General features: G+C 30.2%; 1 protein-coding gene across 1 annotated transcript in view; it reads left to right on the top strand.

Annotated features, from left to right (window-relative positions):
• The window catches only part of lost (methenyltetrahydrofolate synthase domain-containing protein lost), a 68,576-nt gene that overhangs the window by 12,433 nt on the left and 32,073 nt on the right, over positions 1-24,070 (top strand). Inside the window, exons 3-8 of the mRNA XM_075372415.1 lie at positions 10,288-10,492; positions 14,241-14,353; positions 16,650-16,840; positions 19,029-19,335; positions 20,338-20,559; positions 21,709-21,836. Coding sequence (XP_075228530.1) covers positions 10,288-10,492; positions 14,241-14,353; positions 16,650-16,840; positions 19,029-19,335; positions 20,338-20,559; positions 21,709-21,836 — 1,166 coding nt within the window. The remainder of the gene's footprint in view (positions 1-10,287; positions 10,493-14,240; positions 14,354-16,649; positions 16,841-19,028; positions 19,336-20,337; positions 20,560-21,708; positions 21,837-24,070) is intronic.

Raw genomic sequence — 24,070 nt, 5'->3', positions numbered from 1 at the left:
TATCTCTTAAGCAGTAGTAACCTGTCAGTTCACCTTTAATCTTTTCTTACTTTGAATTTTACTTTTCTGTATTTCATTGTTGTTTATACTCATAAGAATGATTTACCTGTAATATCTTTACTTGATTATAGTAGTATATTTCAAATATTTGGTTAAAATTATCACATTTGCTGTTCTGAGACATATAAAGTTTCACTTATGAATATGTAATGAGATATGGTGGTTGTTGGGAAAATGCCAATCCCAAGCTGGCAAAGGTACTTTACTAAGTTGCTCAATTCACCTTCGACCTATTTACTGCTGTTCATCTGTGAATTTCCTGAATTGTATTTGCCTAAGCTATCTGACTTAAAGTGCATATTTTATTGTCCATTTACATTTCTGTATTTAGAATTTTTTGTAAAATCTTATTCTTAATCAAAAGATCATAATCTTATTTTGTTTATCGTTAATGCTTTATTGTAATTATTATTGCCTTAATTATTTTTGCCCCACTTTTTTATGAAGAAAATTTAATGTAAATGAGAAGTGTTATTATTCACATAATGCAGTACCAAGTAAAATTAAGCTACTGTAATATTTTTGTAATATCTTTTTTCCACAAGAATCATAATAAAAACTGAATATGCTGAATCTAATTGTTCTTGTTAAAAATCTAGAGAATTAACTGTAAGGTTCATACATAATTGAAATAAAAATTCATTTATTTTAGCCTTGTATCCTTAACTTATTATTCACTTAATACCAGGTTCATCGTCTAAAAAAGTGTTAAAATTAATGGATTCTTTCAGCTCTTTCTGAAAGAAAGGCTAGTGCAAACTTTGTATGCCACATTGCTCCAATATACCCAAACTTGCTGAAAAAATTTGACTTTGGACTAATGAGTTTGTCATAATTACTATGAGATACAAAGAAGTAGATCAGTATTGGTAAACCTGTTTGCATGTGATATAAATATTTTTTATAAAGTGATATGATAATCTAATCCAAGGTTTTGAGATATTCTTTAATTAAGTAATTATTTATTCTTATTAAGGTACACAACTTATGGAACCAGTGGCAATGCTGAGCATATTCTGTACATGCTTATCATCACTCCTTTTAAGTCTGAATATGTTTGATCTACTTCAGACATTCTCCCCCTCCTGTAGCCAGTGTTTGATGGTAAAAAATAAGTATTACCTCAGAATTCTTTCGGACATCGATTTTCATGAAAATTTGTAATTAAGCTTACCTTACCCTCTGCTTCAAAAGTTATATGTTCCTGATATGTGCTTTTTGTTTTTTGAGGGATGAAAACTATCACTTGTTAAAAAAAATCAAAAACCATAGATTTAAACGTTTCATAGATTGAAATCATGTTTAAATATGTAGAATAAACATTCTTTTTTGTTGTGAAGTATAATTTATAATTTATGATCTTTTACTACATTTCAACCCTTAAAAACCACTTCTTATGATGAAATTAAAACAAAAAAAATTTACTTTCAACAGTTTGAAATGTTTGCTGGTGTGTTTATAATGAATTAAAATCACTTTAATGGTTTAACCCTTAATAACCACCCCCTTATGAAGAAAATTGTTAAAATTATATGTGATTTATAGCTCAAATCATTTAAATGTGTAGAATAAACATTGTTCTATATTCTGAAACATAATTTATGATGTGTTGTAATGTTAGAATGTTGCAACCCTTAGAATCCACACTAATGACAAAAAAAAAAAAGAATTCAATAGCTTAAAATGTTTTAATGTGCATTTATAATGAATTATAAACTTTTTACAGTTGTTAATGTAATTTATAAGTTCTTACCTTACAACCTGGCCTCATGTGGTATTAAGTGTTAATAGGTTAAGATAAAAAGCTAAAATAAATTAATTTTCGTTTCAATATGTATGAACTTGCAGTTAATTCTCTATAAAAAACTTGACGTTATTTATATATACATGTTTTGGATGAAATGTAGAAGAAAAAAGGAATTAATTCTCTCCATTAGGAAAATAAAAGGAATAAATCAAACTACATTCTATAGAGTTGTAAGCATTGACAGCAACAAATTTAAATCACTTAAATATTCGGTAACAATGACAATATGTGGTCAGTGAATTTTTCTATAGAGCATTTCATACACTACATATAATTGTGTAAGGCTTTAAACCCTTAAAATAGCTGTAGCAGGGGAGGATGAGATAAATTTTGGATCCCTCCAAACTTCAATTGCCTGTTACCCGGATACATTTCATTTTTAAAGGAAAGCTGTCAATAGGTAAAGAAGCTTTATTATGCAGTGAAATAATATGCTATCAGAATTTATGATTTTACAAGCATTTAAATCTTCCCAAGGATATTTGATAATTATCCGACCAATCACTGGAATGTTAAATCTCTGTCTCTATGAACGTAGAAAGTATACTTAATTATCTGTGAAAGCATTAATTATCTTTGAATCTGCTTTTCAAAATTTAAGGTCCTGCTTTTTCTGTAAGTAATGTATGATTTATGAAGTGTGTGGTTAATATAATATGATTTTTGTGCATATTTGAGGGGGTTACCAGTTATTGCTGTAATACAGTGAAATCTCTTTGATGTTCATCCATGGATCAGATGGTTTTTGCAAATGTACAGGATTGTTTTTAAGGAATATTGTTGGGAAAATACAAAAATGTGCGTTATCCTGTAAGGTAAAATTTTATTTGTAGTAAATAAAATAGTGTAATATAGAAAATTATTATATAAGTGTGTTAACAAAATGCACATTCAAAAGGTCAAACTTTAAACTCATTGTTTAGTGCCCTCTAAACTGCTTCTACTTGTTATATTTATGCAATGAAGATGAAATAACATATTAATGGATTTGTGTGCTGTTGCTTTTATATTCCTGGCTATAGCATTATATGCTGCTATATAGAAACTACAGCTACAACTGTAAAGTATATGAGGTGTAATTGGGAAGTTTAAGACTGCGCTTGTAATTTCAAAATCTCTTCAAAGAACTTCCTTCTGACTGAATACTTGGAAATATTCTTTCATATTGGAATATTCATTCCTGGAAATATTCTTTCATAAGGGTGTTAAGAACCCTCCATATTTGCCTTCAATAGAGATAAAATGATTCCTTTTCATCAAAAATCCTAATGTAGGAAACAGGTTGAAGTTGGTGGGGAGGGGTTGAGTCAAGGGTAGGGAGATTTGCAGAAGCACAGGAATTTGAAATTTGGCCAAAAATTCTGTGATCAAAATGCAGGATGAGCCGGTGCATTATTGTGGTGGTCACCCACTCTGTCTCGCCAGAGTGAAGAAAAGTGCTAAGGTAGCATAATAATAGTCGTTTAATTTAGGTCTAGAATGAATGGTTTGATGAGAGATATACTTTATTTTAGATATTTTTTTGAATTGTTGGAAGTGGGATATTTTTTTTTTAGTTTATTTAGAAATTTTGTTGGGATGACTGGTGAACTTTTAATCTTATCTTTTATTTACATTTATTTATGTTTTTTGATGATGATTTTTTTTGTATGATAAAGAAGATACACGGTGGCTATTAAATAACAAGACTAATGCTGCTACAGAAGAACTGCATATGCGCCAAATTTATACGACCATACCTGTGTAGCGTGAAGCCTTCTCTTTCGATTATTGCCACTTCAGTTTTTTTTTAGATATATTAGTCTGGCTGTGGTTTTTGTTGGATAACATCTGTTTTTTGTATTACTGGAAAAATAAGTGTTGAAAAATAAGCAAAGAATTGTTGTGAAATTTCATATGAAACTTGGAAAAACCGATACTCTGTTTTACCAATACAATCAGTCTTATCGATACTGTGATAAGATACAACTTATCTTTTATTAAAAAAATTATATGGCAATGAATGAATGTTTATCACGTGCATGGGTTTTTGAGTGATTTAAGCGTTTCAAAGATGGCAGAGAAGATGTTGGAAGAGGATGATTATATGGGTTGCCCTTCCATGTCAAAAACTGATAAAAATATTGAAATAATTGGTAATCTGATCTGATCTGACTGTTGGTTAACTATATGTGCAATTGCTGAAACTGTAGGAATTGATAATGAATGCGTAAGGCAAATTTTATTTAACATGCAAAAAGTGTGTGCAAAAATGGTGCCTAAAATTCTAACATAAAGCTCATTAAAATGTTTGTTTTGACACTTTGATTGCCATTGAAAATAACCCAAACTTCTTTGAAAAAAAAGTGGTAACATGTGATGAATCTTTGTTCTTTACTTATGATTCAGAAACTGTCAGTCCACGCATTGGAAGGCCCCCAACTTCACAGAGAACTAAAACGCTCAAATGAGCAAATCAAAATTCAAAGCAATGATTGTTTTTTCAATAATCATGGGATTGTGTACCTTCACTGGTACAAAATTAGAAAAAAACGACCTGAATTGTAGAAGAACAAGGGTTCTTCATCAGGACAACGCACCGGCTATCAAGATGTTTCTAGCCAAGTATAACATCCCAGTGTTAGACCATCCATCCGCCTTATTCGCCTGACCTGGTACTATGTCACATTTTTCTGTTCCCAAAGGTGAAAATCTGCATTAAAATGAACAAGATTTCAGACCGTTGAAGCTGTGAAAGAAAAAGCGGCACGTGTCATGAAATACCTCACAGAAGAAAACTTCCAGCGCTGTTTCGAACAGTGGAAAATTCGCATGGAGCATTGTAGGGATATAGGAGGGATGTCTATGTATAAATTTAAAATAAAATATTTTACAGCATTAGTCTTTGTTATTAAATAGCCACACTTCGTACCTTAGGGATAACAGCGTTACAGATCTGGAGAGTTCTTAATGATAATTTGTTTGGAATGCTGAGAATTTATTAAAAATTGCTGTGATAGGTTTTTACAGTTTCAAGTCTGTTTGATCTTTATAATTTTACATGATAGAGTTCAAGTCGCCATGGACTCAGGTTGAGCCCCACTACCTGAGTGACGGTTTGTGACTTCAGCAAGGTTTGTTTCTGTCTTCTTTTATTTTATTCTAATTTGTACGAAAGGATTTACGGTAATGTAATAATTTATTTGTTAATTTGGCAGATTTAATTGCATTAAATTAGAATTTAATGTATTTTTTACAGTTGGTAAATGATTTTTTTTTTTAGTTCCTTTTTTGTTTTTATTCTTTTGGCTGTTGCTTTTTTTACTTTATTTGAGCACAGGTTATTATGATATTTTCAGTTTAATAGAGGCGTAAAATAAGTTTTTTTGGTTTATTTACAGCCCTTTGGTGATGCATTAAAATTATTTAGAAAGGAATTTTATTTTCTTTCTTTTAGTAATTTTTACTTTTTGGTTCCTATTCTGGGGTTAGTTGCTCTTTTTTATTTTGGTAATTATTGGAGTTTTATTTAAAAGAACTAATTGGTTCTCCTTTTGATTTTCTGAGGGTGAATCTGAATTATTTTCTGGTTTTATATTGAGTATAGATATTTTAGATTCTTTATTTTTGAGTATAGTAATATAATGTTATATTATATTGTATAGTAGACTAGATTTTTAACTAGTCTACTATTTTTTTGGTGGCGACTGCTTAAGTTTTATTACTTTTTTAAGGTTATTTTAATTGTTAATTTTTTTGTTTGAGTTTGTGGTTCTTTTTGTAGTTATTGTTGTAATAAGCTGATGTATCTGTGTATTATTTTATTTTTTTAAGTTATTGTATTTTTCAATAGTAAGTTAATAGTGATTTTTTACTTAATTTCAAGTTATGTTGCTTTAAGTTTATAACCCATATTTTCTGTTATTATTGGGTTTGTAGTAAAGTATGAAAAGTACATAATTGTTATTACTTCTAGATTTCTAGGAATTCACCATAGAATTGCATTGGCAAATAAAAAGTATCACTGATTGAATGTGAAGGGGTGTTCTTCTTGGGTTTGTGGGTGTAAAGTTTTCTGGGTCTATAGTAAGAAATGGAAGTATGTTGATTATTATTGTAGTAATTATTATTCCTATCATGTTTTTTGTTTCAATTGGATTTGATCATGTTTCATGTAAGAAATATTAAATATATTACTGCTAGAATGAATGGTAAAATCAAGTGAAATGTGAAGAATTGATTTAATGTTGGGTTATCCAGTGAATCCACCTCAGATATATTGAAAAATGATTTCTCCTGCACATGGGATAGCTGAAGTTTGTAATTAATGTTGCTTTCCAGAATATTTGTCCTCAGGGTATAATGCTACACATCCTATAAATGCTTTTACTGTTAGTGTGGTAATTGAGCCTGATATTCATGATTTTTTTAATTTATATGAGTCATAATATATTTCTTGAGGTGTGTGAAGAAAGATTTAAAGAATATTGATGATCAATTTGTATGAATGTTTTGAATTATTCATCCATAATTTAATTTTCTTGAATAATGTGAATAATTTTCTTGAGTGATTGAATAATGAAATAATTTGGATTATTAGGCCATGTACCTTAATAGTGAACCAAAGTTTCATCATAGGGAAATATTTGATGGTGTTGATAGGTCAATTAAAAATTAATTGGGTTTGATTTTTGAATTGGTTTAAATATAAGTTTTTTTTAATGGTCCTTCAAATGTTCTTTGATTTGTTTGTTACTGAAATTATTGTTAAAGTTGTTATTATTGATAGTTATGTTTATTTTGGATGTTTTTTCCTAATTTAGTGTTCTGTAGTATGAAGTTTTATTTCATTTATTTTTGATAATGTTTATTATTATAATATAAATATATAAAGTTATTATAAATATTCTATCTTACTAAATGGCATTTGTATGTGGGTCTGTGTGTTTCTGTCCCCCTTCACTTAGCACTGTAATGTACCGATCACCAGTGGAAAATGCAGATTTAAATCTAGAGTTAAATTTTTAATTTAACTTTTGTTATATCAATTTTCATCATTCAAAAAAAAAATATTTTTACACAAGAGGTAATAAATTTTGGTCACCTAATAATCCCATTCAGAGATGCTGCCTGCCAGCTGCAGAGGGCGTGCCCTAGGCATGCCCTCTGCAGCTAGTTATTCATATTGCTATTATTTCTATGTTTAGCTTGAATTTTTCATTTGATGCAATTCTTGCTACATATGTAAATATAATTATTAGTCTTCCTACTGTTATGAATATAATGTATACGTATCAGGGTGATTATTTGAATAATTAATATTGATCCTATTGAGATAGGGTGATTTAATAATATTGGTGATATGTCTATATAAAAATTACATATTTAATTGAAATTCAGTATTTTAATAAATAAATTGTTAGTTTTGGATACTAACTATTATCTTTTATGTACTTTACTTCCACACATTTTTGTATAAATACTAAAGGATACTTTTATACTATCCTGGTTGATTGTCTAGTTCCCTGGGGGCAAATTTGTGGTGCATTATTTATCCTTAGATGCATTATGCATTCATTATCCTTAGAATTGAAGAAAACCACTAACATCGTCTTCACATTAAACTAATTTTGATGGATTTTTTCAATTGTAGTGTACTTAGTCGCTTGGGTTTTAGTCATATCCATAAACCCACGATTTGTTGCCTGTAATTACCTTATTTAACAAATCTGGGTCAGTTTCAGCCTGAATCAGTTCTTAGGACATGTCTGTATTGTTTTTGCTGGTTTTGACAACAATTTGGGAATGCATTTTGCAGACGACACAGATTCATATCCTCTGTTAAAATTAACTGAACTGCATAAAAACTAGAATTTAGTTCATCAGCCATTTCCTAATTGCAAGTCAATGGTCAAAGTGCACTAAATCACAAACTTTTACAATATTTTTGTTTGTTTTCGAAGTGGAAGGTTGATCTGACTGGAGATTGTCAAAATAATCTTTGTGGCCATCTTTGAATCTGTTGAACCAGATAATGACTGGCTCTGGGATAAAAACAAGCTGATTTCCTGGTTTTCTAACAAAATCCACCAAGAAGAAAATACTTGTTCACTCACCAGGATGTCATTCTACTGAACAAGATATCGCAGTGATCTTTTCAGGACGTTTCAAGGACAAAACAAGCTTCCTCTTCCATACCCACCTCTTCACTGAGCAACCTGTTTTTAAAACTTTACAAACACACCTCAGATTGGTTACTAAAAATCTAAAAAAAATTGTTTTTTAAAGTTCTTTTTTCTAAAAAAAAAAGTGAATGATAAATCTACTTAAAAGTTATTCCAATGCTTTCAGGTCCAAAAACATTATTTTTGTTAGACGGATGTTTGTGCTTATATTGGTTTGCATATATTGGTCTGTTATTGGTCTAAAACTCTAGATCCCATTAAAGGAGTGACAAGATAGTCACTCATCAACGTCCTTTTAATATATTGTTTATTCCTCCCACACTTCTCACTAATGGTATTCTTCTTCCCTCGTTTCTATAAATACAAATGTATTCATTTTTTATTAAAAATCAAAAAAAAATCAGTAGCTTTTGTATTAGAGATAAAATTTCATTTTATCAGTCAACAAATTAAGTGCACAATAAATTTATAATTGATCAAATGTATAAAAATATTGATTTGGTTTGATTGTAAATCAAAGAACTGTTGTTTAAGTGCTATTATACTACTTAAGTGATATTTCACCAGAAATCTATTTTATAAAATCAAATCTTCTATCATACAGATTTCATTTTATAATTGTCAAGTGCATAATAAGTTTATAATTGATAAGACATAAAAATCTTGAATTGATGCTTTCTTTGTGACTTACATATGGCTTCAATATTATATCAAGTATCATTTCCCTTAGCGTATTCAATTTTTTTTTTTTGTAGGTGGATGGTGCAATACAAATACTATCTGTTAGTGATGACCCATTATGTATTTCATTTGTTCCATTCAGTTTATTTACATTTCTGTCTTAGTATTACTATTGATACATATTAAACTGTGTTCTTGCAGCAGTGTTTTCATATTTTTGTTAATTTATCAGTATAATATGTAAAACTGCCAAATGCTATTTTGCTAAATAATTATATTTTACATACTCTTTAAGTCATCTGCCATACTAACTTTTTTTTTTTTTTTTTTTTTTTTGCTGTAGATTTATAGTATATTACTGTATCTGTACGTCATTAGTTTTATTTTAATTTTAGTATTACTAACAAATACTGCAGTACCACTTTGTTGGAGTTCCATGTTCCAATTACTAGGCTACAAAACAGTTTTCATAACTGTTTTGGTGAGAAGCAAATGTTAAATTTATTTCTATTAGTGCCTCCCCACCACTTGAGCAGGTAGAAAAATTCACTGGTATGTTTGAATGCAATTCAATGCCTTCAATGCCTTTTTATTATTCATTTCTGATATGGGATTACTTTAAGTAATTTTATACTCATAGATGATGCAAATTCATGACACCACAATCCAGAAATATGTAACATTTTTAATGAATAAAATATTCCAGATTTAAAATTGTCAGAGAAACTTTTGAGTACAAAATGCATTGGAAGTAAGAAATTTTAATAATAAATAGGCTTTTTTAAATTTAAATTTTCTTTTGCTTCAACATCAGTAGGCTTATGATAACTTGGGAAAACTATAAAAGAGTACACAAAACGATTGTAAAAATTTGGCTATGAATTAAAATAAAAATTTGGCTATAAAATAAAAATTCATGTTATGAATTAAATGATTAAAGGTTTTCCTATTATTTAGAGTAGTAAATGTAACAAATTTGTAATTATTTTTCCAAATATAATGAAGACGCACTTTTATTAGTATTTCATTATTTTCCTGAACTATAAATTGAGCTTTTATTATAGATCAATTTTGTTATAAAAATTGTTATAATTGTTAAAATATAATTGTATAAAAAAGGACAGTATAAGGTATTTTAAGTAGTCTTACTTTGTTAGTCTTTAATTTGTACAGATGGAACAATTTGTTCAGGCAAAACAAAATTAGAAACTGTTGCATCTTATTGTACTAGCCTAGAACTATTTAAGTAATATTAAGTAATATTTAATATTAAATAATATTAATTAATATTTTAAAAAAGAAGCTATTACTTAACAACAGAAATGAAAAAAAAATATTGCTTAATTTTCCTAGTTAAGTGGCTGTAAAACAGTTGTTAATATTATAAAAAATAATTAAATTTTTATACATTAATACTAGGTTGCTTGTATATACATTGTAAATATCGTATATTAAAAATGTCACATCTCTAACCTATGCAAGGCATTATTTTTATTTTTCTGTTTTATTTGTAATTCTATTATTTTTTTATTTTTTAATTTATTATTTTATTCTTTTTTGTTGTTTTAATTGTAGGCAGGCAAGAATCTTTTAGTGCCAATCCCACGATTACGATCAGGGCTGTTTAAACGTGTAGTACCTCCTACTGGAGCAACTAAGGAGCAGCTTAAAACTGTTGTTACCCAACAGGGTATACTTAACTATGGTCAACCTTTAGGCTTAAATGATAAGGTATCGATTGATCTTGTAGTAATGGGTGCTGTTGCTGTGTCCAAAGAAGGTATGTTATTTGGAAAATCCCATTATATTGAAACTATTAATTAAAAAGGAAAATGCTTAATTTTACTACAAAGAAAAAATTTATACTTAATTGAAAAATGTTTTATTTAAAATTCATCTGTACAAGTTAAAACAATACAGCCAGTTTAATAGTAAATACGTCAGCATTACAATTTTGGATGATTGAAGTTGTGCTCAGATTAAAGCTATTGCCTTACACATTAGCTTTGCAAACTTGCTGTTTTCCTGTATCATTGTAAATTGTACTGCCTATACTGATGTAAGTCTAAACTTAACTGCACTTTATAAAACCATCTCGCTGTAATATTTACAATATTTAAGATCTATTTTAAATAAACTGTGAAATTTTATTTGTAAAGTTTTATTTTATTTTGTTATGCTTCTTTATTTACTGTAATTCTTTCTTATGTCAAAAGTACTCTGCTAAATTGTTCATTTTTTTTAGTTATGTTATTAGATTTGTCACAAAATTTAAGTCTATATAAAATGGATGCATTAATCTTACATATTTTTTGTTTTGTTTGCTCCTTCCCATCTAAGGCAACATATAATTCCTAGGTATTAGTGGAGGGACTGTTATCAATGATTAGAGAAGGATACTATCTGGAGTAATCACTTTTTTAACATCTTTAATTTGGGTATGGCCAAATTAAAATTGTGCCATACTTATATGATTTTTGACTTTTACAGGTTTAATTTTTTTGAGTGATTTGCAAAACCTACTAGTGTTTTGATCTGCAAATTCTATTATTTGTGTTTTGATCAGAGGTGATTACAATATGCCTTGTGGTAGGCCCATATTCATTGTTTTGCTTTGTCACATTATATGCAGTATTTAATTTTGTACTGCTCATCTACTGATGCAAAAATTAAATGAAATAGCCAGTGTTTTTAATGTAATCTGAGATGGTTTTATGGTTGTTTTTCAGTAAGATCATCTACTTTCTTTCCAGGCTTCTGTTGCTGAGTTTCCTTTCAGTTTCATTTCATGTAAGATTATTTTTAATAAATCTAATGAGTGTAGGCTATTTTTTATACAAAGTAAATCTATTTGTTTTGTAGCCTGATACGTTTGTAAGCTTGTATCAACCACCATACTTTGTCAACATCTATAAAATAATCGTTAAATCTGTTAGCTACCTTTCTAGATTGTTGGATTTGCACCACTTATGTGACTGCCATTTATGTTTAGTGCATGGGTGATAGCTTCTGCTTATCCCCTGTATGTATATTTATTTATGATTTTCCAAACATTTTTTGTTTTCTCTGGACTACTGTAATTGCATTATCAAATGGAAACTCAATACTTGTCAAATTTTTTTTATCCTTGGTCTTAGGGATGTTATGTATCAAAATATTTTCTTTTATTGTATTTGAACAATTTCATATTTTAATGTGTTAAAGTATGCAGTATATCCAGATAGGTCAATCGGTGAATTGTTTTTTGCTGTTATAGATAAGGTTTGAGGAACAGCTTCCTCAAATTAAGGACTTACAAACATTCAACTTATTTCTCTGCTTTAAATAGAACATTTAAATTGTAATGTTTAAATTTAAACATTGAACACCACATTGAACATGTGGTGTTCACTTTAGTAAGAGATTGATTAGTAAACATTGATTTAAAATTCACTAGCACAATAACAATATTGTTGGTCAAGACATTGCTTAAAAAGGAAAATTAGTGCAGGATCCAGATGGGAAAGGTACACAGTAAGTACAAATTTTTTCCTAGGTATTATTATCCCCAATTTATACAGTTAACTTGTTAGCTTGTGTACTGTGCAGTGTACAGACAGTACGTAGCAGTGTACTGCCGCTATTTCATTGCAAATAGGTAACCTCAGTTGTTTGAGGCTTTCCAACACACTTTTGACTTCAAATATCTCCATAGAAAATAATCACACGTCAACAGATCTGGAGAGCAAGAAGACCACGAAAGGCCACAATTTTTTATTTTTTGAAACGATACGTCCTGGAAACATTTGTTGTAGCACATTCTTTGATATTCTTGCTCTTTTCTTTCTTTTTCCTGTTTAGCCTCCGGTAACTACCGTTTAGATAATTCTTCAGAGGATGAATGAGGATGATATGAGTGTAAATGAAGTGTAGTAGTCTTGTACATTCTCAGTTCGACCATTCCTGAGATGTGTGGTTAATTGAAACCCAACCATCAAAGAACAAATCCGTGTAAAAATAACTGGCTTTACTAGGACTTGAACGCTGTAACTCTCGACTTCCAAATCAGCTGATTTGGGAAGACGAGTTAACCACTAGACCAACCCGGTGGGTTTGATATTCTTGCTTTAAACTGTTAGATGTTCACACTGAAGTGTCCTCTTGTGAAGCTTATGGGACTTACTGCCGCCCAGTACTGAACATTTTTATGGGCCTCATCTGACATTATGATGGTGTTGTTAGTAAGATTGTTCATAATTAAATTGGCACAATCTTTTCAGTGTTGAAAATCACATTCAGTTAATTCTTGAACTGTTAAAATTAAAAAATTAAGTAAATTGTAACAGTTCATGTCAATGAAAATAAGATCCATATGCAGCATCCTACTTACGAACATTCTGATCTGATCTGTTGTGTGTGGCAGGGCAGCATGGACTCCTGATTATTAACAAGACGTGAATATTTGGTGTTTAAGGGATTATGAACAGTGTGGATGGCCTTGTTGGTTTCCTTTTTTAAGATGTTTTCTAAACTTAACCCAATGCATTATTTTATTCCAGATAGTGTTCCATTGCTACTGAAATGACTGAAGATGTTAGGCTTGAAGTTGTATGTCATTGATCCAGTTCTCCCCACTCAAATAGGAAGACTCTTGTACAGTCTGATGCAAAACCATATAGTGTCCTATGTTTTGCCAGTCCCTATGTTTTCTTGAATTTTACATAATTTTTTAGTTTCCACTTAAGCACGATCACTGAAAACATTCATTTAAAACCTCACGATCACTGAAAACAATAAAAGGATAAATGATCCAAAAACTGTTCCCAAAATCTTCAATGATTATATTATAAACTTTGTTACATATCTTTATTTTTAATTCAGTAAATGTGGCAATTTACTCCCCACTCAAAAACATGATTTAAGTGCACTTCTTTATTATTTATATAATATCTCCATAAATTAAGTAATATCTGTTATCTTCTTTAAGTGACTGTGGTTATTGCACCAAAAATCTCAAATATGAGGGCTGGCTGAAGTGTAATCTACTGGAATAGAATCTGAAAACAGAATTATATGCAGCAATTTAACAGCAGAAAAAGTGAACAGTAGTGATATTCTCATCATTTAAAAGCTGTTGATGAAACTGTTAAACTATCAAAAGCTGATCAATATAGAGAATGAACCTAGCAGTGGTTGACCATTTTCTAATACTGGTGAGAAGCACCAAAAAGTAGTTGGAAACACCTACCTCCCTTTTGATGTTTCCAAAGCACCTTAGAAGATGTTGTGTCATATTTGACAATCTGCAGAGCCGATGATTGCAAGTCAATAATGATTAAACACACACAAATATTTATGTCCCCACTCTACCAAAATTTGAATAAATTTTCAGGTTTAAATTTGGCGTTGCATATTATTTGTATGCAATTGGAGGGCATGGCATAATTTCCCAGAAAAAAATTTTACCGTACAATTTATTTTTAAAAACACACAATTTTTCTGCTTTTTTATGAAATGCTTTAAAATAATGGGATTGTTTTATTGTCCAGGTTTTAGAATTGGTAAAGGTGAAGGATATGCTGATCTGGAGTTTGCCATCATGATGAAGATGGGTGCTATTACTCAAGATACTGTTGTAATTACCACTGTCCATGATGAACAGGTGTTGTTAATTTACAGTTAATTTTAATTTGTAATTAATTTATGCTGCTGTCCATCCATTTTAGTTTTAAAAATAACACCTATGGTTGATACATGACAGTAAAATGTAAGAAATAAGATATAAGTTGCCTAGTACAGCAAAAGTAATAATTCTTATCAAATGTATATTGTATGAATATAAATAAAAATATTATTTAACAAATATGTTGAAACATAAAAAAGTATTTTTGTTTTGAAGGTTTATTGTGCGCATGAAGTTTATAATATTATGTATTAGTTAATTATAAAAATATCAGCATTTTTCTATTATTTTCACTATTTAAATTAACCAGGTTGGAACCAGTCATACCAGGTTGAAATGAGCATTGTACATTTTTTCCTGTTTAGCTTCTGGGAATCACAGTCTGGTATTACTTCTGAGGATGAATGAGGGTATGTATGACTGTAAATGAAGTGCAGTCTTGTACAGTCTCAGGTCAACCATTTCTGAGATGTGTGGTTAATTGAAACCTAACTATCAAAGAACACCGGTATCCATGATCTAGTATTCAAACAAGTAACTGCTTTTACTAGGATTTGAACATGGAACTCTCGACTTCAAAATCATCTGATTTGCGAAGATGCGTTCACCACTAGACTAACCCGGTGGATCGCGCATTGTACCGTTCTTTCTTTTCCTGTTTAGCCTTACTGAATTACCGTTGAGGTATTACTTCAGATGGTGATATGTAGTGTAGTCGTCTTGTATAGTCCCAGTTCCATTCCTGAGTTGTGTGGTTAATTGAAACCCAACCACCAAAGAACACCAGTATCCACGATCTAGTATTCAATTCCGTATTGTGTATTGCAAAATATTACTTTACTTAGATGGCTTACAGATAAAATAATGCTGATAGCCTGGGGAGATACATGGCACTGGTCAAACTCATTGACAAAGGTAAAAGTAAATTAGTACAGTTATGACTTTTGGTTTTGTTCAAAGTTGGTGACAAAGATCCTACTGTTAGTTGTTCTTACTGTCCACTAACGCTCTTGCCCATGATTAGCAAGGTTTTTAGAAGGTCCCTAAATTTGCGTATTAATGTTATATTGGCCACTGATCATTTGCTAATGGACAACCATTATGGTTTCTGACTGGGCAAGAGCACTGAGGGTGCCATACTAAAGGTGATGGATATATTTTCCCCTTTAGTTCATGTAAATATGTATTAGGGATTTTCCTGGACATATCCAGGGCATTTAACAACTTATGGTGGCCCTCTGCCCTGTTTCAGATGCAAAAGCGTAAGTGTACATGAAATGAACTGGAAGTGCTCTCAAGTTTAGCCATTGGACCGTTTCCCTGCATGACAGTGGCTCGGAGGTTCGTAAGACCGTAACTAAAGAATGCCCTCAGGGTAGTGTTCTCAGTCCCCTTTGGATCATAGAATTTGATTTGATGTTGCGTTTAAGGTTGCCATGTGGTTGTCATGCTGATGCGCTGCTACTGATTGAAGGGGATTTGCTTAATGAGGTAGAGTTCCGAGCTGCTCGTGCTTGCGAGATACTTTGACCGTGGAGATGATTTTCAGCCCAGAGTTATATGACCTTAAAAGATAATAGCCTCATCTTTGAAATTATTCTGAGGATGTGTAAAATAATGTAATTGTTGATATTGTGTGTGTATATATATATATATATATTTTTTTTTTTTTAAACACGTCTGTGGCCAGCCACTAATATAATATAAACTTTGCCTTATATTAATAAAAGTGCTGCAGTCTATAGCAGCTTTGATAAGAGTATCATAAATATTTAAGAAATAAATATTATAAAGAGTATAGCAGTAAAAGATGGATATAAATGGATATAGCAGCAAAAATGGATATAATTGATAATATTTATAAAAAACAAAATTTAAAATCTTGAAAGCTATAAATAAAACACACAACATTGATAATATCAATAAAAATACTTTTATACTAATAATGTTATTGAAATTATAATTGTTTATAATGATGAAAAATATGAACCAGCATATAAGCAACAACCATATAATAAGACCATTTAAAAAAGTCATAATAAATAGTCATAGTCATAGGTAAATTTAAACATAGTTTATTTTAATCTAAAAGAAATCACAAAAATGTTCATTGATTCGACCGCAGTGAAATGTTGCTTAACATTTATTTGGTCAGGTGTGCATTGAAAAAGGGACTGATTTATTTGTGGAAATTTGTAATGAGCTTAAATTTCAAGTAACAGTTTTCTCTTTTATTTACATTTTTGAATAAATGTGTGAAATAATTTGTTTTTAGGTGTTTGATACATTACCAAACCATTTATTTAAAGAACACGATGTACCAGTTGATTTTATTGTTACGCCTACTCAGGTGTATGAAGTACAACCAAGACTTCCTAAGCCATCTGGTATATATTGGAACATTTTATCTAATCGTAGGTTACAGCTTATACCTATTCTAAAAACACTACGGGATCAAGAAATAGCGTAAGTAGTTCTTTTGTCATTAATCTAATGAGTTCATTTTCTTATCCATGCAGATGATCTTAGTCTCTGTTGGTTATAGCCGTTTGGTTTTAGCTGTTTTGATTTTTAATTATTTTTCCTTTCTAAATGTTATACATGAAGAAGTATTGGAATGCAATGATAATGATGTAAAATTTAACACTTGGGAAAATTGCTAAGGAAATGTTTAGACTGTTAAAAGATGACAATTAGCTGTTTTAAACAGATTGAAATAACTGATTTAGAGGGGGAAAAAATTGTTACCTGTACTTTTATAAGTGGAAATTGTAAAGGGCTTATAATAAACGCAAGAAAAATAAATGTGTGAGGGGGTGGTGGAGGGTTAAAAAGAGGTGAAAAGTGGTATTGTTGCAATTCCGGCAATGTGTGTGCTTTCACAAAGTTTCGTCAAAATTAAATTAATTTTGCAGAAATGTAAAAAAACAAATAAAAGATTTTGCATTTTTCTCAGAAATTTTGAGTTTGTTAAAATGTGACCTGCACAAAAATTGTAGATTTTTGCATGATCTATAACTTTGTGTTGCAACATTTTTTAACCCCCCCCCCAACCCCCACAAATCATCCCTCTATCGCCACTGTTCACACATTTATTTTTTTGTGTTTATAAGCCCCTTTACCATATCCATGTATAAAAGTTCAGGTAACAAATTTTTTCTCAAAGTGTGATTTGGTTGGCACCACCTATTTGGTTGTCACCTATTTATGAAATTCAATTTTTTTTTCTTAAATATTTTTATTTACATTGGTTGCTGAAATTTTGTTTCTAAGATCGTAAACATCAATTATCAGCTGAAGTTAAGAAATCGTATTAAGTAATAATATATAAAAAAAATCATTGATGATGATGCACTCAGCTGTCAGAAGTAGATGTAAAACTAGATTTAATATTATTATTAAATTTGTTATTTTGACTAACATGATCTCATGGTTTACTAAGCAGCAATATTTTCTAAGAATTACTTAGTCGAGACTCTTTTACATTTGGGTATTATAAAAGTTGTAAATTTAGCTTCATTTTTCATTTCTAAGTTTCACTGAAAGTAGATTCAGTGGTAGCTATTGCCGCCTTTAACCCTAAATTGTAACTAACCTTTGCTCATTAATCTATTTAAATGTGGAATATGGTGTAACATTTGAATAGTTTATTTGTCTATATATCTTGTATTAGAAATAATTGTACTTTGTACTGATAGCCAATGTCAACATTACAATATTATTTTGTGTGTATTATATATTTTAAGTTTTAATTGTAAATACAAAATAATTACCACCATTAGATCTTTAAATTTAAACAACAAACCAATGAAATTTGGTACATTGGGACCTTTCAACTAAGGATTTATTTGGCTGGCAATAATTCAGTTAATAAAAACCTAAATAATAGAGAACAAAAGATTTGCCTCAAACTACCAAAAAACTTGGTGTTACTTTTTAGTGGAAAATAACACAGATATTTGTTATAGAAAATTATAACTATTAATTGTTTAAGGTGGTATTTTGTTTTACCACTGTAAATATTGCTTTGTGAGATTCAGTTAATCATGAGAAATGTATTGAAGGCCTGTGGACAAACAGAAATGAATATAGCATGGATTACTGATGTCTGTATGATTGTACAATGTAATAACTGTCATTGAGCCTTATGATTTTACTGTTATTTTTGGGTCACTATTAATTCTGACTGTTTTCTTGATCCTATTAAAATTACCCCCTAATTTTGTAACAATATTCTATCAACACTGGCATATTATTTTTATGGGACTTAAAAACTAATGACTCATGTCTTGTATGTATGTAATACCTTGTTTTTGGTCATTAGTTTTGCCATGTAAATCCATGAAGCTTTTATTTTATTTTCATCAAAGTAATGTGTTAATTTTTTACTATACTTTTATGAGAACAGCTAGCTTGGAGCTTGGAACTTTGAAAAGAGGAAGCTATAGTGAATTGGTTGGTATAGTGAATTAGTGAATATCTCTCTCTCTCTCTCCCTCTCTCTCTCTCTCTCTCTCTCTCTCTCTCTCTCTCTCTCTCTCTCTCTCTCTCTCTCTCTCTCTCTCTCTCCCCGTGTGTGTGTGTGTGTGTGATTTTTCAACGAGTTTTAAGTGTTCTTGAATTTAGTTTTAATGTGCAAGATATGTTATTTCAGGGAAGGTAAAGGGTGTGAATTGAAAGAAGTTGATTCTGATCCAGAGGATCGACCTATACGTCCATTTAAGTACATTCGTCGTCTACCCAGACAACTTCGTAAAGACTCTCAAATGCAGGGTAAAAATCAGAGGCCTCAGAGGGAAAGATCTGCTCCTCCAGCAACTCCAAATGTGCGGCCTTCTCAGAGAAGTAGACAGTCTCGTACTTTCCGGAGAAAGCCAGTCGCAGCTCGTTCTAGCAGTGCCAAAGAACAACTGACAAGGAACACAGAATCAGGAAATGTTAATCGAAGGAAACAACAAAATGTAATTGGTTTTTTTTTTTATAACTGATAAATTCTGAATACCTTTTTTTACTAATGATCTTGTATATTATCAGAATTATTGTTATAAATTGTATCTATTTTAAGTAATATATAAACTGCTACATACATATAACTTCTTTATACTGGTAGTACTGGTAAATCGATACTTTTTAAATGGAATATTTAAATTTGATAGAATATCTTGCTTATTGGTGAATTTATTAAGAATTTTATTTAATAAGAAAATTTCTCTTAATGAGTAGTTTTGTAAATGCCATGCTTTCTTAAATCATAATATTGCTATACACTACACTACACTACATATAAACACTGCACTATACACCAAAACAGCATTTATTACAAATAGATTAATTGAAAGTGCAATAGTTACATAAAAATATTTCAGATGTGACAGGAATAATGAAGAATTGTTGCCAGAGACAGTGTGTTAGAACAGTTAAACCTATTACATTAAGTGCAACCTGAACAAACATGAAAAGACTTGACCAATCAATAAGACAGGAACTCTCTGACCTTTATATAGGATCTAATTTGTTTTTTATCAAACAATGGCTATTGATGATTTTGGTAAGATTTATTAATAATTGTTTGTAGCAAGTTTGCTATTCGAAACAATTTTTTAATTTATAAATTTGGCTTTGAAGATTATTTTTTAACTTAGCCACAGAACTAAAAAAAAACTAAAATTCATGCAGGTTTTCCAGTACCAATATAATTTGTCTGAAATTGAAGGAAATTCTGGTTTGGAGTATTTTTATTTATAAAAAAGAATAATATTTTACTAACTTTTAAATGGAAATTGTAATTTTATTAATAAAATATTTGATTTTGTAGTTTATATATAAATAAAATGTAATTTTCTTTTTGTATTTTATCTTTTGCGTTTTGTATTTATAATGCATATTAATGAATTGTCTGATTATTATTTATTTGTTAGAATATGATAGGAAAACATGATTTAATTCTTAGAATTGTTTTTTAGATGGTTGAAAGAGTTCGAGCTGGAGGAGATGGTGTTAGACCGATGCGCCACAGATATTTCCCACGCCCAAAGGCGCCCATTGTATTCAGCATTCGTCTATCTGGTATCACACAAGGCACACGTGTAAGAGATTTGAAGTCGGCTCTGAGTGAACGTGGGATTAAAACTTATGATATTACTTGGGTGTCAAACAAGGGACGTGCTGTATTACATTTCTCTAGGGTAAACTATTTTGAAATTAGTAATTTGGTTATAATAAGCTGTAATTTATATAACACATAATCAATTTAATTTGGTTTGAGTAAATTGTTGAGTTTAGAGTTTAAACCTAAAAAATTTGCAAGCAGTGTTTTATCCTTCTACTCTTCCACCATATGTTAATTTTTGAAAATTATTGAAATCATTATTAAAATTGCCATGTTGTCATATATTTGGAAATTGTGTAAGACCTGTCATCTTCATTATGAATATCTCTATTTTCTCTGTTCATTAAATCTCTGAAATTCATCACTAATATTAAAACCATCTAATATTTCTTCTCAAAAATGCTGCTTACATAAATACAGAAAAAAAATTGCCAAAAAAACTTTATATAAAAATGTATAAATAACAAAAGTAATATATTAAAAAGTAATTAGTTGTTAAAATATATTTTCATTGAACTTTGATTTATCAGCTAAGTAGGGCTATTTGGTGTAGCAACACTTATTTTAATAAAGCAAACTGAAAAATTCATTGCTATAATTATATTTAGTTCTTAGTAAGGACTGCTCCTTACCATTTTTTTCTTACTGAAAAAAAATTAAATAATGAATGTACTCTCCTGTGTTTAGTCCTTTCTTAAAAATTGTGTGATAATACCTCAGCACATTTAGCAACAGATCAATTTTATTTCATCTCCTCAGCCAATTTAGACCTAATTTCTCTTACTGAAAAAGAAGCGTATAAATGTGTGCTTAAATCCACGTCCTGGATTCAAATGAGTGATATCTGATATTATTGTGCAGTTCTGTTCTGTGCTTGAGAGAATAGAATATGTAAAATAATATCATGCATTATACTAGTGTTGAAATATAATGTAATCATTAAATACAAATATGAGATTTTGCTTTTTGTCAAAATATTGTTAATTTAAAACTTATATTCCGTAGTGTTTCTCATAATGTTTCTGGTTATTTGCTTGTAACAGTTTCTCCCAGGCAAGATGGTAATACTGTTACAAGTCTTGTCAAATTGAATGCTTATTTAACTTTAACAAAGAAAAATTTATGGGAATTTTATTTTAAAGAAAATGTATACTTCATTTTTTTCTTTTAATTTATTGTGTTTGTAGCTGATGTAATGTTTGTTTTCTGATCTAAAAATTAATAGAATGAAATGGATAAAAATAAAAAACCTGAGATCCTTGCAGAATTGACATCTTTGAATATTGTTGAAGGATTTCCTGCTAAATTAGAAGTTAAATTACTTGGAAATGCAAAATCATATAAATATGAATGGTAAGTAAAATTTTTGATTTTTAATTTCTCTTTTAAAATTAACGATAGTTTTTAGTTTCTTAGGTAAATCTTGATCTTTGTAGACATTTTAACTGTCTGTTATTTAAAATTTAATTAAAAGCAGTTTACAATGATAAAAAAGACTGCAGTAGTAGTAGCAGCTGAGGATTTGTGTGGGCATCTTTGGTTTTTTTTTGTAAAAAAGCAGTGCAATGTATTACGGGGTTATATAAAAATAAACTCCTTTTTTATTACATTCTAGCTAATTTAGTAGTGCCGGCCTCTGTGGTGCAAGTGGGTAGCGTCTTGGCCTTTCATTCGGAGGTCCTGGGTTTGAATCCTGGTCAGGCATGGCATTTTCACATGGTATTGTCATTCACATCTCATCCTCTGAAGCAATGCCTAACGGAGGTCCTGAAGGTTAAAAAAAACAAATTTAGTATAGATTGAACTATAATAATGCAATACCTTTATTTGTACTCTCATTAGTCATTCATGTGAGATGACTATTGAAAAACTCAGCAATTATTATACAAATTGTGCACAACATGTTAACGCCTATGTCACTAGACAACATGTTATAAAACATAAAGCTGTCAAAAATACTTAATATGTATTAATCAGCAATTATCTTAAAGTTTTTACATAAGATTACTTTTGCCTTGAAAGCTAACAACATAGTACGTGAATATGGGTCATTTACCATGACCAAACACTGGCAAATATAACTCAGTTACAAATTTACTGGAGTGACAGCACCTCAGTCCATTGGAGAAGTGCACATTACCATTTAGAATGGCAAGTTTCTAATCAATAAATTGGCTTGTAGTTGTTAATGTGAGAAAATGCTGGCCTAGATAATGGTAACATCCTGCATGTTAATGTGAGAAAATGCTGGCCTAGGTAATGTAACATCCTGCATTTACAGAACCCTAGTATCCTGTTACACTGATGAACATAATTTTTGTTTCCTAACATGTGATGCATGATTTTTATCTGTTCTTTGATGCTGAAAACCAATGAACTCAGTATCGCCCACCATTTTTGGAAAATTTAAATTTTAATTATGATTTTTTTCATTTTTCAACATATGTTTAGCTTTTTAAGCTCTTATATTGTAAATCATATCGTAGTCACATATTATGACATATCTAATACTGAAGAGTGAGTCTTCATGGACAAGATTAATAATGTCTGTGAGGTCAAAACATGTAGCTGAAAACACAGCTGTTTGTATTAAGCACTGGATTTAAGAATGAATTAATTTTGTTCAGTCTTATTGCTGTCTTAAGTTAACAGTGCAGCGTTATAATGCCTTGAAATTGTGTAAATAATATGGATGCCTTTTGTTATGTATGTGGGGTGAGCATACCGTAAAATCAAATTTTATTCTGTTGTGGTAAGTTTACCGTAAAATCAAATAGAAAAAACATTACCTTTAATTAAAAAAGCATGTCATTTGTACTTTGAGTGTACTCTGATTGGTGATCAGAATAAGATGTGGGCTGCTGGTACATGGAAGGCTTTGCCATTTGGTGTTCCTATGGTTTGGCATGAACCAAAGGATCATGTAACAGATTGTTACTTTTGTTTAATAAGTGTCTGGAAGGAATTTCTTAAAAATCTAAACTTGCTGTAAAATATCCTTCTTTGCAATCTGCAATCAAGCAGCCTGTACCTCACAGTGAAATTATTACAGTTCCTGAGCCACTTGTGAATGTATGTTTTGAAGCGATGAAGAATCTGGCAGTACTGAAAAAGACAAATGATTTTGATTTGAATTATCTTCCAATAAGCCACATCTTATATCACAAGGGAATTAAATGATTTGGTTAGGGATGTAAATTAATCAAAAAATCAAGCTGAACTGTTAGGATCAAGACTGCAGGTTATGGAATTTACTTCAGAAAATACAAAAATTTTGGGCTTTTGAAGCAGACAAAAAGAACTTACTCAGTACTTTACTGATCAAAATAATTTGGTTTATTGCACAAATTTTGATGAGCTTATGTGTTACACTTATGACAAATTAATAAACCTGAGGCTGATGCTGGTGCCTTTTCATAGATTTGTGCAAGTGTAGTTTAAAAGTGTTCTACACAACAGTAACAAATGTCGCTCGATACCAATTTCTTATGGTATTAATTAGAGAGACATATATTGTGATGAAAGATGAAATTTGAAAGTTATAGCTATTTTGTTCGGCATGAAGTTGGGCTGTAATTAGTACATGT

This window comes from Lycorma delicatula, chromosome 1 (genome assembly GCF_047948215.1).
Source record: "Lycorma delicatula isolate Av1 chromosome 1, ASM4794821v1, whole genome shotgun sequence".
Taxonomy (NCBI): domain Eukaryota; kingdom Metazoa; phylum Arthropoda; class Insecta; order Hemiptera; family Fulgoridae; genus Lycorma; species Lycorma delicatula.
This window is presented reverse-complemented; position numbering and strand designations above follow the sequence as displayed.